Source organism: Puma concolor, chromosome B4 (assembly GCF_028749965.1).
Source record: "Puma concolor isolate L17-30 chromosome B4, mPumCon1.1.hap2, whole genome shotgun sequence".
NCBI classification, from domain to species: domain Eukaryota; kingdom Metazoa; phylum Chordata; class Mammalia; order Carnivora; family Felidae; genus Puma; species Puma concolor.
In genome coordinates this window covers 9,016,556-9,032,480 of record NC_141673.1, presented here as the reverse complement: position 1 = coordinate 9,032,480, position 15,925 = coordinate 9,016,556, and the positions used below count along the sequence as shown (strand labels likewise).

Below are 15,925 nucleotides of genomic sequence, written 5' to 3'. Positions count from 1 at the left end.
GCGAGTTCGAGCCCCATGTTGGTGTAGAGTACTTAAAAATAAAAACTTGTGGGGGGTGGGGGGCGCCTGGGTGGCTTAGTCGGTCAGGCATCCGACTTTGGTTCGGGTCGTGATCTCGCAGTTTGTGGGTTAGAGCCCCGCGTCGGGCTCTGTGCTGACAGCTCAGAGCCTGGAGCTTGCTTCTGACTCTGTGTCTCATTCTCTCTCTGCCCCTCCCCCACTTGTACTCTGTCTCTCTGTGTCTCTCAAAAATAAATAAATGTAAAAAAAATTAAAAAAAAAAAAAAACTGGGGGCGCCCGGGTGGCTCAGTGGGTTAAGTGTCCAACTTCGGCTCAGGTCATGATCTTATGGTTCGTGAGTTTGAGCCCCACATCAGGCTCTGTGCTGAGAGCTCGGAGCCTGGAGCCTGCTTTAGATTCTGTGTCTCTCTCTCTCTCTCTCTGCCCTTCATCCACTTGTGCTCTGTCTCTCTCTCAAAATATAAATAAATAAATAAATAAATAAATAAATAAATAAATAAAATAACTTAAAACACACACACACACAACTAAGTAACTTACTGTTTATAGCATAAACGTATGTAGTAAAACTATAAAGAAAGCAGAGAATGATGAACACAAAATTCAAATGAGTGGCCACTCAGAGAATGAAAGAAAGGGGTGGGATCAGTGAAGCTAAGACAAAGAGTTAGTGAGGGGTAAGTATGCCTACACGCTGCAGGCCAGTATGAACAGCAGATCACGGTGTGCCCAAGAAGGGGGAAGGCAAGGGAGAAGAGGATGTTGTACAGAATGACTCTCCTTCTTTATTTTTGCCTTTGGGCTGAAGCCACTGAAATTATAACATGGAAATTAGAACCATTTGTTGACAGGATAAGTTATGAACTGGACACAATTTATCAGCAGAAATTCAGACTAATGTATTTTAGAGTTTGCATAAAATTGTGAAACAAATAATATAAATAATAATAAATAGTAACAATATAAATTATAAGCCTACTTTATTTGAAAGGAGAGAAAGAGGTCATTTCATCATCATTTATAATAACAAAAATAGGGGAATAACCTAAGTTACCCTTAATATAATACTGGTTAAGTAAAATAGAATACATTCATACTATCGCATATTATTACAGTAATTGCAAAAAATTAAACAGACCATGACTGGAAGAATGGATCAACAGAACAGAACAGAGTTGATAAACAGATACTATTTAGTACAGGTTAAAGAGTCATTTCAAAACAGTGAAGAGAAATAAACTAGTCAATAAATGTTGATACAACTGGCCTCCCACTGACCATATCTAGAACCCATCACAAATCCTTTAAATCCACATAGATTAAAGCATAACTAAAGCAGGGGCACCTGAGTGGCTCAGTCGGTTGAGCAACCGACTCTTGACTCTCAGGGTCATGGGATCGAGCCCCGCGTTGGGCCCTACACTGAGCATGGAGCCTGCTTAAGATTCTCTCTCTCCCTCTGCCCCTCCCCCCGGTTGTGGGCTCTCGCTCTCTCAAATTGAAAAAATAAAAGCACTAAAACAAAATTTAAAAATGGGTGAATATATACTATGAACGTGGTGTAGGGAAAGCCTTCTTAAAACACAAAAAAATATGTGGTATTTGTCTTTCTCCATTTATTTATTTCACTTCGCGTTATACCCTGTAGGTTCACCCACGTTGTTGTAAATGGCAAGATCTCATTCTTTTTTATGGTTGAGTAATATTCTTGTGTGTGTGTGTGTGTGTGTGTGTGTGTGTGTATCTTATATATTCTTTATCCATTTATCGATGGACCCTTGGGTTGCTTTCACGTCTTGAACATTGTAAATAACACTGCAGTAAACATAGGGGTGTACATGTCTTTTTGAATTAGTGTTTTTGTCTTCTTTGGGTCAATACCCAGTCGTGGAATTACTAGATTATAATGGTATTTATATTTTTAATTTTTTGAAGAACCTCCATATTGCTTTCCACAGTGGCTACGCTAATTTACATTGCCACCAACAGTGCAATTCTGACAGGTGTAAGGCAGTATTTCATTGGGGTTCTGATTTGCATTTCCCTGATGATTACTGATGTTGAGCATCTTTTCATGTGTCTGTTGGCCATCTGTAGGTCTTCTTTAGAAAGTTACACAAAAAAGACAAACGCCATATGATTTAGCTTATGTGTGGAATCTAAGAAATGAAACAAAGGAACAAACGGAGAGAGAAAGAAACAAAAAACAGACTCTTAAATACAGAGACCAGATTGGTGGTTGCCAGAGGAGAGGTGGGGGGATGGAATAGATAAAGGTACAAACTTCTAGTTATAAAATAAATAAGGCACAGAGATGAAAAGCACAGCACAGGAAATATAGTCAATAAGGTTGTAATAAAGTTGTCTGATGGTCACTATACTTATCATGGTGAGCACTACTGAGTATTGCACAGAACTGTCTGATCATTACGTTGTACACCTGAAATTTATATAACACTGTATGTTAATTATACTTTAGTAAAAAATAAATTTACAAAAACAAAAAACAAAAGCTCTGAAGGGAAATAATAATACACTTGACTACACAAAACATCAGACTTCTACAAAAACACCAACAAAACACAAATCTTCTGTAAAGAAATCTGAAAGACACTTCACAGCCTAGAAGATGATATTTGCAACATAAATCACAGAAAGGATTAGTAACAGCATGAAAATTAGTAACGGAAACCCTCACTAAAATGGAGTCCGGAGGTTTCCCTAGGAGAAGCTCTCACGCCCTACCACTCTAGTCAATTGCACACAAGACAGAAGAGCAGGACTTGACCTTGAAGGCGCATACTACTGGGAAGAGGAAGAGAGGCTTTCCATATCTCCCTCCCCTCCCAACAACAGCTCAGTCAATGAGAAGCCATTACACTTGGAACTCTCAGTTTACTCCAATGGCCTTTAAGCTTCTAACAGCTTCCCGACTACTCCTTTTCTCCTTAAGAAAGTGTACCTGTCCTTCATTCCTTGGGCTTGCCTGTATTTTGCCTCAGCTCGTTTGTCCTGAATTGAAATTCTCTTTTATTCCTGAATAACCCTATCTTTTGCTGGTAAGATAAAGGGCAGTTTTGATTCTTACGGTCAGCGACCTATATACAAATGCTACAAAATCATTGAATTTAAATGATCAACAACACACAAGCCAAAAGAAAAAGACTAAGGATATAAGCATGCAATGCACAGAAGAAGAAATAAAAATATCAAGTTAACACATGGAAATATGCAAATCATACCTACTATGCAATGCAACCTTTTCCAAGCGATAAAAATATAAGACTTGAAAAAAATCAAGTGCTGGTGAGGGTGTGTGTGAATAAGTAATTCTATATACCGCAAGCCAGTGTGAATCGGTATTGATATTTTGAGGGGCTATTTGGCAGCATTAACTAAAATGAAAACGGGCATATATTATGACCCAGGGATTCCATTTCTAGGAATCTATCTACCCTAAATAAACACTCACATATATGCACACAGCTATTCACTGAAGCATCATTTGTAATAGTGTAATATCGAATAGTGAAATAACAGTGAAATATTGTGAAAATAGTGAAATAATAGTGTAATATTGAAATAGTGTAATAATGAAAAATATAAAATACCAAACTGTCTACCGGCAGGGAAATAAACTGTAACACCCAGGCAATATAGGAGTTAAAAAGAAAGGCCATCTATAGGATGGCCAAGTGATGTTGCTTTAAGACGTTTCAGAAAAATACATAATATTCTGAAACAAAATAAAGTCAGTTCTACATACTTTTCAAGGTACATGTATGTGTGCAAATGCACAGAGAAAGGCCTAGAGAGTAACCAACAAATGGATCATAACAGGTAACTCTGGGGAGGGGACTGTGTTGGGGTAAGGGACAGTCAAGGAGGATTTGGACTCTAGCAATATTGTTTGAATTTTTTAAAATAAGAGTGTATTCACTTGTTACTTACATAATTAAAAATAAATCAAACTTATAAAATGATACACAACTATAAATTCAAATCTAAGGTTGTAGGCAAAGTCCCACAGGGACACAGTGAAAAGAAAAATTCGTGTGTAGAAAAGATTTTATAGCAGTAGTGACCTTTGAGCAGGGCCTGGCTGTCTCAATAGGACTTTGTCAAGCATCCATAATTTGGTGGAGGACCGTGGCAGACTGTATTTTCCAAAGAAGACTGTACTAACACACACACCCTCCCATATGCTTTTCTTTCAATATGACATTGACACTAGTCCATGGAGGGGTGGGAGTCTATGTTCCCTCTCCCTTGAACTTGGGCAAGATTTTGTGATTGCTTTGATGAACTGAATGGGAAGGAAGTCTCACAGCATGACTTTTGAGAGTAGCCAGCTACTGCCTGGTCCTTTCTTTTACAGGACGCTCACCCTGGGAACCCAGCCACCATGCTGTGAGAAAGCCCACACTAGCCCATGTGGAGAGACTGCATGAAGAGTCTCACGTGGAGAGAAACTGAGGCCCCCAGCCGACAGTGGGCACCAGCCACCAGACACACGAGTGAACGAGCCTTCAGATGATTCCCATCCCCAGCCTTTGTGTTCTCGGGCCGAGGCCCAAACACACGTCATGAGACAGAGCTAAGTCATCCCCACTGTGCCCTGTCCTAATTCCTGACCCAGAGAATTCCATGAGCAGAATAAATGGTTATTTTATGCCACAAAGTTTTAGAGCAATGTGTTACCCAGCCGAAGTAACTGGAACAAAGACTTTCTAAGGAGAAGAAACTATACAGGTAATAGAATGTCACAGAGCATTGTGAGTATTGGCAGTATTGTGTGATGAGGCTACAGGGGTTGGCTGGGAGCAGGCCATGAAAGTCTCATGTGACGCCATAAAAAAATTAAACATGCTATCGGTAGTGGAAAACTACTGAAAGTTTTTAAGCTGAGAAGTGAAACATTTAGATCTGCATTTTAGCAAGATATCTCTGAGACTGGTGTGAAGGAAAGACGGGAGAAGAGAAAGACTCAAAAATAGGAGAAGCTTCTCCAATTAAGACGAGTTCTAACCAAGTAACATGGGGGACTCATCCCTCACTCGACATGTTTTGTGACTTTTTTCCTCTTAAAGGCTTCCCCTGAGCCTCATTTATATTCAATTTCACTTGTATTAAAATGTTGGCGGGGAAAACTGATTTCCACACAAAAAGCTGCACATGGATATTTACAGCAGCTTTATTTATTATGATTGCCAAAACTCAGACACAACTAAGATGTTCTTCAGCAGGTGAATGGATAAATACTCTATCATATCCTATTCAGCACTAAGAAGAAATGGGCTATCAAGCCATGAAAAGACACAGAGGAGCTTAAAATACATGTTACTGAATAAAAGAAGTCAGTCTGAAAACGCTATCCTGTATGGTTCCAACTATATGACTTTCTGGAAAAGGCAAAATTGTGGAGACAAAGCATCGGGTGTTAGGAGGAAGGGAGAGAGGTTCTGTATGATACTAAAATGGTGGATACGTTTCTCAAAACCCATAGAATATACAACACCAAGAGAGAACCCTAATGTAAACTATCGTCTTTGATAATCAAGCATTGATGTATGGTCACTGATTGCAACAAATGTGAGGTGTGGGTAGTGGGAGAAGCTGTGCTTGTTTGGGGGCAGGGGTGTATGGGGAAATCTCTGTACCTTCCATTCAATTTTACTGGGAGCCTAAACCGCTCTAAAAATGAAGTTTAATAAAAAAAATGTTGGGCGCGGCGGGGGGGGGGGGGGGCGGGGGGGATACATGGGAATATGAGATCACAAAAATGTTTTCCTTACTATTCTTTCGAGCTTCTGGATCTGGATCCGTTTACATAAAGCGTATTCTAAGAAGACAGAGCAAGCTGTCTGAAAAATGGTAACCACTTATAACTAATTATCCATGTGAGTCATATCACCATAACCCACAACTTCGTGTTCTGTGTTTGTTGAAACATCCTCATCATCGTTCTCAGGACCAGTTTTATAAGAAAATTATATAAATGTAAATGTAGAAAAGAAATCTACACTAAGAACCTACAGGGTTTTTTTTTAAATACATTTTGGATATTGGGGGTATATATAAGGAGAAAACCGAGGTGCGTGGCCCAAAGATGAGGGAGAAGACGAAACTCGGAACATAAGGAGCCACCTCTGCAATGAGGGAGAAGATGCCTGGATGGATATAAAAGCAAAGACAAATGAGGGGATGAAACATACTAATGAGAACGTTTCATTCTCAACTTGGCAGAAGGTCTTGAGTCCTATTTTTTGAGAAGAGCAAGAGGAAGAATGTATCAAAAATTGAGAGTTTCTGAAAAATAGAGACAGTATGGAGTGGTGCCATGGTGAATCAATCAGGTCTTTCACAGCAGCAGGACCCGGTTGGAATTTGATAGTGTAATTTCTTGGAGGCCAGTCTGTATCATTTTATACCGTACCCCCTCTAATGTTAATTATTCAAGAGGCGATTAGCCAGTTTGGGGGATCCCATGCACTCTGGCCTAAAGCTTGGTTATCAAAGAGATGTTCATACAAATGAAAAAAGGAACTCAAATTGATTTTTCTGCTTTTTTAAAGCATTCGTAAGAGGTCTGAGTGTGGTTACTAATTTTTGAAATGGTGAGAAAGAAAAGAAAGCAAAATAGAGAAAAAAAAAACCCACTGAAACAAATGGCAAAATAGGATTATAGGATTATGTGTGGGCTGAATTCATCCATGCTGGTCCCATCCCCCATTATCAAAGTTAAATTAAAGCCCTTATTGCTATATTTCACCAAATAAAATCTGACGAAAAGCAACTCCTTTCCCAGTGTTTCGTATTGATGCTTCTGAGTAGACTTGCTAATTTTTACCCAGTTTACCTGCATCGCAGAGGTGACAAACGTCTGCTTGCTCTTCTGATAACCATTTAGTTGATGAGGTAATGGGAGGAGGAAGTGTGGGCAAAACTGGCTTTGGATCATCCTCGTAAAATAACATCAGGTCCTTAGAGAAAATAAGAGAGCACATGAAGTTTGAAAAACATAATTAATCCCCCTGCTTCACTTTGGTAAAACAGATGGACGATTCATGGAGATACGCTGTGTCTATATGTGCCAACATAAACCCATTTTAATGGAAAGAACTTAAATATAAGGTATGTATGCACTTGGTGTCCACTGAGCGTAGGGTGGTTTTCTACCCTTGGAGATCCTCACTCCTTGATGAAGACATCTAGTGCAGAGTAGCAACGCTTCTGTTTGAGGCATGAACTTTCCCCACCACTCCGTGAGCATCCTTAGGGCGTACTATCTCAGAAGCTGATTGTTCTGTTTTACTGTTCTGTTTTACCTGTGTCTATCTTTTTTTCAATGTTTGTTTATTTTTGAGACAGAGTACACGAGCATGCGCGCAAACAGGGGAGGGGCAGAAAGAGGGCGAGAGAGGATCCCAAGCAGGCTCCGCACTGTCAGCACAGAGCCTGATGTGGGGCTCGATCCCACAAACAGTGAGATCATGACCTGAGCCGAAATCAAGAGTTGAATGCTTAACCAACCGAGCCACCCAGGTGCTCCTATTTGTACTAAATTTTAGAACTTTAACTTTTTGTCATGGAGTAAAACACAGATGATAATCAATCCAACCACGCAGTTAAACAAATCAATGCATGGCCAATCTGCTTTCATTTACATCCTACCAGTCCTCATCGGCTTTATTGTGAAGCCAATCCTAGGTGCATCATTGATTTCAGTGCCTCTCTCTAAATGACATGAACTCTTTAACACAATTATTTTATACCTATAAACTTCCCAACTCCTTAATGTCATCAGTTATAAGCTCCTCATCTTTTCAATTTCTCATGAGTGCTATTAAGCAGTTTTTTTTCTATAGCTTGTCCAAGAGAGGATTCAAATAGAGTCCATATGGTGGGATCAGTTGACGTGTCTTTTTCCTCCTATGAACGAAGATCTGTTTTACGGTACTTTAAGGTATAATCAACATAGAGTAAAATGCATAAACCTTAAGGGTACAGTTCAATAGGTTTTAACATTATGCCGTATACCTATGTAGCCACATTTCTGTCACTCCAGAAAGTTCCCCCAAGCTCCTTTCCAGTTGGTCCCACCCTCCCACTACCAGTAAACAGTGTCTATCTTCCATCAGTAGCAATGAGTTCGTCTGTTCTTAAGCTTCATATGAATGTCATCATATGCTACATGCTCTCTTGTATCTGATTCCCATTGCTTAACGTAATGTGTGAAAAAAATGCATCCATATCTTGTGTGTATCCGTTCCTTTTTTTTTGCAAGAAGTATTCCATTGTAGGAATATGCCACAATTTGTTTATCCATTCTCCTCCATATGAACATCTGGATTGTTTCCAAATTTCGGCTATAATGAATAAAGCTACTGTGAACATTCATACACAAATCTTTTTATGGACAAGTGTACTCATTACTCCTGGATATTTACACAGGAGTAGAATGGACAGGTCATAGGAAAAGTTAATTTAAACAGTATTTAACTTCATTAAATATACAAATTCATAGAATTCATATATTTAAATATGAATTTAACTTCATTAAATATATAGTATGTAACTTCATTGAAACTGCCAAACCATTTTCCAAGGGATTCGCCCCTTTTTATAATTCAACTTTTATTTTAAAATCACTGTAGATTCACATGTATTAAGATATAATACAGAGCGACCCTATGTATCCTTTACCCTGTTTTCCCTAAAAATAGCATCTTAAAAACTGCAGTACATATTATCCAAGATATTGACACTGTTACGGTCAAAATACAGACCATTTCCATCACCATAAGGACCCTTCCTGGTACATTTTTATTACCATAGCCTGCCCCCCACAACTACTAATCTTTTCTCCATTTCTATAATTTTGACATTTGAAGAAATGTTATATACATAGAGCCATACAGGATGTAACCTTTTGGAATTGGTTTTTTTTTTTTAACCTGGCATAATTCCCAGAAATTCATCCATGTTGTTTCATGCATTAATAACTCGTTCCTTTTTATTGCTGTGTAGTATCCATGGGATAGATGTATCACAGTTTGTTTCACCTGTCAAAGGACCGTCTGGATTGTTTCCAGATCTGGGCTATTATATATAAAGCCGCTGTGAACACTGTGTGTAGCTTCGTGTATGAAAGTAAGTTTCCATGTTGCTGGGATAGATGTCTAAGAATGCAATTGCTCAGTCCTATGGTAGTTGCATGTTTAGTTTTTATAAGATGCTGCAAACGGTTTCCCAGAGTAGGTTTACAATTTTACATTCCCACTAGTAATATTTGACTGATCCAATTTCCCCACATTTGCCAGCATTTGGTGTTGTCACTACTTTTTACTTTAGCCATTTTGATATTTCATTGTGTGTTTAAATTACATATTCCTCATGGGTAATGAGGCGGGACATCTTTTCACGTGCTTATTTGCTGCTTGTATTTGCTGAAGGGACAGTTCTTGTCATTTGCCCATTTTCTAATTGGATTGTGCTGGATTTTTAACTGTTGCGCTTTGAGAGGTTAGTTTTTTAATTTTTAATTTTTTAAAAAGTAGGCTCCATCCCTAATATGGGGCTTGAGCTCAATGACCTTGAGATTAAGCTTCGTATGCTCTATCCACTGAGCCAGCCAGGTGCCCCAAGAGGTTTTTATTTATATTTTTAATGCTCAAGATATTAGTCCTTTGCCAGATATGCGGGTTGCAAACATTTTCTCCCAGTCTGTAACTTGTTTTTATATCTTTTTGTGATGAGGTCTAACTTTTTTTTCTTTTAGGGATCATGTTTTTGGCCAGCCCTAGATCCCAAAGATGTTTCTCCAGTATTTTAAAAAAGTTTTATAGTTTTACATTTTACATTTAAGTCCACGATCTACTTGGACTGAATATCTATATGAAGCTTAAACTGAGGCCCATGATTTTGCCTATACCAATGTCCAATTGCCCCAATATCATTTGTCGAAAAAGTTGTCCCTCGTTGAATTCCTTTTGTTCCTCTGTTAAAAATCAATTGGCCATATTTGTGTGGGTCTAAATTCTTGGTTCTCTATCCTGTTCTACTGACGTAGGTGTCTATCTCTCCACACTCTCAATACCACACTCCAATTCCATACTCTCTTGATTGCAGTAGCTGCACTAGGCTTAGTATCAGGCAGAGTGATTAGTTCCACCTTATTCATCTTTTCCAAGTTGGTTTTAGCTGCTCTAGAGCCTGTGCCTTTCCACATAAATTTTAGAATAAGCTTATTATCTATCTCGAAAAAAAAAAAGCTTTGCTGGAATTTTTATAGGAATTGCATTAAACCTATAGAGTAATGAGGGGCATCTTTACTATGACAAGTCTTCCAATCTGTGAAACTGGTATGTCTTTAATTGACTGGTCTTTAAAATCTTTCATCAGTATTTTCTAATTTTCAGGATACTGATTCTATACATGTTTTTGTTACAATTATACCTAAGGATTTCATTGGGGGGCAGTAATTACAAATGGCATGTGTCTTAATTTCAGTTTCCACATGTTCACTATTAGTACGTAAAAATGCAATTGAGGAGTGCCTGGGTGGCTCAGTCGGTTAAGCGTCCCATTTCAGCTCAGGTCATGCTCTCACGGTTCATGAGTTCGAGCCCCAAGTCAGGCTCTGAGCTGACAGTGTGGAGCCAGCTTCAGATTCTCTGTCTCCCTCTCTCTCTGCTGCTCCCTGCTCCCTTTCTTTCAAAAATAAATCAAGATCTTTTTTTAAAAAGATAAACAAAATTCAGAGGTGCCTGCGTGGCTCAGTCCATTAAGCATTGAACTCTTGATTTTGGCTCGGGTCATGATCTCATGGCTTGTGAGTTCGAGCCCCACATCAGGCTCTGCTCTGACAGCTCAGAACCTCCTTAGGATGCTCTGTCTCTCGATCTCTCTGCTCCTCCCCTGCGCTCACTCACTCTTTCAGAAACAGATAAACATTAAAAACAAAAAAGATAAAAAGTGCAATTGATTTATGTATGCTGATCTTGTATCCTCCATGCCTACTGAATTCACTTGCTGGTTCTCTAAGGTTTTGTCGCCTCTCTGGGATTCTCTATGCAGACAATCTGTAAATGAGGACAATTTTATTTTTTCTTCTACACATCTTTTCTTTTCTTATTGCAGTGGCTGGAACTTCTAGTACTATGTGGAATAAGTCCTGGCCTTGTTCCCGATCTTGAAAAGAAAGCATTCACTGTTAAGTACGATGCTATTGCAGGTTTTGTGTGGATGATCTTTATCAATTTAAGGAAAGTCCCTATTTCTAGTTGCGGAGTTTCTACCATAAATGGGTATTGCGTGCTGTTGAATGTTTTCTCCATCAACTGACAAAAATCCTACGATTTTTCTTCTTTAATTTGTTGACATGATAAATTACATTCATTGACTTTCAAATGTTGAGCCACAACTTAGATTAAATCCCACTTGGTTCTGGTGTATAATTTTTTAAAATATATTGCTGGATTCAATTGGATAATTGTTTTTTGAGGATTTTGCCTCTCATTTCATGAGAGATAATGGCTTTTTTTTTTCTGTAAGACAAGAAATGGTCTTTTTCTGGGGTTGGTAGCAGAGCATCAATACTTGCCTCATAAAATGAACTGGGAAGTACTCCCTCCTACTTTTGAAAGACATTTGTGTAAAAATAGTGTCTATTCGAGAATTCTCCAGTAAAACCATCTGGAAGTGGAGATTTCTTTTTCAGGAGACTTATATTACAAATTCACTTAAAAACAAAATGGTTACAGGGGCGCGCCTGGGTGGCTCAGCTGATTAAGCATGTGAGTTCGGCTCAGGTCATGATCGCACAGCTCGTGAGTTCGAGCCCCACGTCTGTTCTGATGGCTCAGAGCCTTCAGATTCTGTGTCTCCCTCTCTCTGCCCCTCCCCCCCAAATATAAATAAACATTAAAAAATTTTTTTAACGGTTACAGAACTATTCAGGTTCTATTCCACCTTCTTTGAATTTTCGTAGTGTCCGCTTTCTGAGAAATTGTTCTATTTCTTCTAAATCGTCAAATTTATGAGCATAAAGTTGTTGGCAGCAATTCTTTATTGTCCTTTGATGGCTACAGGAACTGTAGTGACATCCCACTTCATCCTGATCTGGTGATCGGTGTCTTTCCTCTTCGGCAGTCTTGCTAGAGGCTTATCCATTTTTCTATTTTTCAAAGAACTGGCTTTTGCGTCAGTCATTTTCTCTGTTAACTGTTTTCCTGCTTTTAATTCCACTAATTTCTGATCTTTATTATTTTCTTTCTTCTGTTTCATGTAGGTTTATTTTGTTTTTCTTAGTTTTTTTTTTTTTCTCAAGAAACCTAATTATTGATTTTACACCTTTCCTCTTTTCTAATCTAAGCATTTGGTGCTATAAATTTCCCTCCGACCACTACTTTACCTATGCCTCCTATATTTTGATAAGTTGTGCTTCCTTCTTACCCAGTTATATGCATTTTTAAATTTCCTCTGAGACTTCCCCTTTGGCCTATGAATAATTTAGTTTATTTTCCCAAAACATTTCACGTAAAATTCCTCATGAGTTTATAGTGATATATTTTCAATCCAATTCGGGTCTATTAGGTCATGACAATCTCTTCTATCTTACACGCATATCTCCTGTCCCCCACACCGAGAATCCCAGTTCTCAAGGACACCAAAGATGATTCAAATAGAGGATCACGTGACTACTCATTTGATTCATCCCACATTATGCTCACAATAATCTCAGATCAAAAATACCAACATCTTAGAATAAAAACACCAACCGAATGCAAGGAACATTTGTTTAATTGTATTTTACATTTTAAAGGATTACTTTCTTTACTTCGATTTTGTTTCGTAATTATGCAAAAATATTTCCAGGATTCCAATGACAAATCTAAAATCACGGTACAATCAAAGAAATTTAGCTTCTATTTCTCCTCCCTACTTTATTCCCTTCTTTCCCTTTATACGTAGCCTTTCCTTCTTTCTTTTTTTAAATGTTACAGCTGATCTTTGTATGTTGCGTCTTTAATATAAACAAGTAGAAAATCCAGGAATGGGCGTAAGCATAAATGGGAATTTATTGTGTGATAGAAGGCACTATTCAAGTCAATGGGGAAAAGGTGGATTGTTCAACAAACAGCATTGAACAAACAGCATTGATTATCATTTGTAAAAATACAAATTTAAAGGTGAATCTTTAACACTCTTCATTCATTAAATAATTTTTTGATGGATAGCATTTAACTATATTTTAAAAATTAAAGCATAAAAGAACTAGGGTAGTTTTTTACAAAACTAAACCTACACTTACCACACAACCTAGCAATTGCACTCCTTGGTATTTACCCAAAAGAGTCGAAAACTTACGTGCACACAAACACCTACACACAATTGTTCATAGTAGCTTTATTCATAATTGCCAAAAGTCAGAAACAACCAAGATGTCTTTCAGGAGGTGAATGGGTTAATAAACTGTGGTACATCCAGACAATGGCATATTTTTTTAAATTTATTTATTCTTGAGAGAGAGAGAGTGCACACATGAGTGGGTGGGTGGGGGGGGAGAGAGAGAGAGAGAGAGAGAGAGAGAGAGAGAGAGAGGGAATCCCAAGCAGGCTTCATGCTGTCAGTGTGGAGCCCGACGCAGGGTTTGAACTCACAAACCATGGGATCAGGACCTGAGCTGAAATCAGAAGTCAGATGCTTAACCAGTTGAGTCACCCAGGCACCCCCAGACAATGGCATATTATTCAGCGTTAAAAAAAGAAATGAGCTATCAAACCATAAAGAGACACAGAAATCTTAAATGCATATTACTAAATGAAAGAAACCAGTTTGGAAAGGCTACATACTGTATGATTCCAACCATATGACTTTCTGAAAAAGGCAAAACTAAGGAGACAGTAAGAGGATCAGTGGTTTCCAGGCGTTAGCAGGAAAAGGAATAAATAGATGGAACATAGAGAATTTTTAGTACAATGAAACCATTCTCTATGACACTATAATGGCAGATACATATCACCATACATTTGTCAAAACTCACAGAACACACAGCAAACCTTAATGTAAACTGTGGTCTTTGGATGGTAATGAGTGTTAATTTAGGTTCATTGATTATAACAAATGTACCACCCTGGGGTGGATGGTAATCGTGGGGGAGGTCATACAGGGCAGAGGCGGGTGGGGGTATGCATCGGGTATATGGAAAAATCTCTTACTTTCTACTCACTTCTGCTGTGAATCTAAAACTGATCTAAAAAATAGCTTGTTAAAATAAAAAGCCAGGGTGATATTTAATAAAATCTTAGACTAGGGAAGGTCTTTCTAAGAATGACTTAAAATCTAGAAGCCGTAATGGAAAGGCAAATTTGACTACTTTTTAATGAAAATTAAAGACTGCTTTAAGGCTGTGATATAGGAGTCATAATAAATATATATTTGGTCTTTGTCTCTGGTGCTGGCCCAGAGCCCCTGAACTCCTGTAATTTCCTAAGTGAGAGGAGTGCTAGGAGCATCTTTTGTTTTAATATTTGGTCTTTGACCCTGGCTCCTGACACAGAGCTCCTATATCACTTGGAATTTTCTGGGAGCTGAGAGTGTCTTTTGTTTTGTGAGGTGACTCTTGGTGGGTTCCTGACAGCTTCGGGATGGGGACTGGTCACCAGAAAGACCAAGCCATGATTAGAAGCCTGGAACTTTCAGTCCCACACCGCATCCCCCTGGAAGGGGAGAGAGACTGGAGATGGAATAAAGGATCAGTCACGCTCATCTGATGAAGCCACCATAAAAATCCCAAATGTTTGCGGTGCAAAGAGCTTTTGGGTTGGTGAATACAGGACATGCTGGGAGGGTGACACAGCCCAACTCCATGGGGACTTAAACTCTTGCACTAGGGAAACTTCTGGGTCTTGCCCTGTGTGTTTCTACATCTGGCAATTCATCTGCACCCTTTATCACATCCTTTATTATATAATAAAGCAGCATCTGCGAGTAAATATTTCCATGGGTTCTTAAGCTGTTCTAGCGGGTGATCAAACCCGAGGAGGGGGTCATGGGAACCCGGATTTACAGCAGGTCAGAAGTACAGGTGACAGCCCGAGATTTGCAGTTGGCATCTGAAATGGGAGGTGGGGGAAAGGAAGCTTTGGGGACTGGGCACTTAAGCCTGTGAAATCTGATGCCATCTTTAGGCAGACAGTGTCAGAATCAAGTTAAGTTGCAGCACACCCAGCTAGTGTTGTAGACAACAGCTGGGTGTGTGGAAAACCCACATCTCTTGTGTCAGAAGTGAAGTGCGACGGCAGGTGTGAAAGGAAAAAAAGAGACAAAGAAAGAGCAGTATGTTTTCCCTTTGCAAAGGCAAAAAAAAAAAAAAAAAAAAGCCATAAATAAAATTAAAAAATCACACGAGGGGCGCCTGGGTGGTTCAGTCAGTTAAGTGGCCGACTTCGGCTCAGGTCATGACCTCGCGGTCCGTGAGTTCGAGCCCCGCGTCGGGCTCTGTGCTGACAGCTCAGAGCCTGGAGCCTGTTTCAGATTCTGTGTCTCCGTCTCTCTGATCCTCCCCTGTTCATGCTCTGTCTCTCTCTGTCTCAAAAATAAATAAACGTTAAAAAAAATAATAAAAATAAAAATAATAAAAAAATATTAAAAAAAAATCACACGAAAACCTGGAAATGAATAAAGAGATAAAGAAGCAGACAATGAGCTAATTATTTAATAGCCAAATAGCTCTTAGAAACTGATAACAAAAAGATGAGAAACCAAACAGAAAAACGAGCAAAGGAGATGAATAGTTAATAATAAAAAAGAAACACAGGGACACCTGGGTGGTGCAGTCGGTTGAGTGTCTGACTCTTGGCTTCCGCTCAAGTCGTGATCTCACGGTTTGTGAGTTCG

The 15,925-nt window shown here is 38.9% G+C and overlaps 1 protein-coding gene across 4 annotated transcripts in view; it reads right to left on the bottom strand.

Annotated features, from left to right (window-relative positions):
- Window positions 1–15,925, bottom strand: part of ENTHD1 (ENTH domain containing 1) — a 106,881-nt gene that overhangs the window by 38,797 nt on the left and 52,159 nt on the right. For all 4 annotated transcript variants that reach the window (XM_086712210.1, XM_025926381.2, XM_086712212.1 and 1 more), the window contains one exon: window positions 6,882–7,005. In XM_086712210.1, coding sequence (XP_086568336.1) covers window positions 6,882–7,005 — 124 coding nt within the window. The remainder of the gene's footprint in view (window positions 1–6,881; window positions 7,006–15,925) is intronic.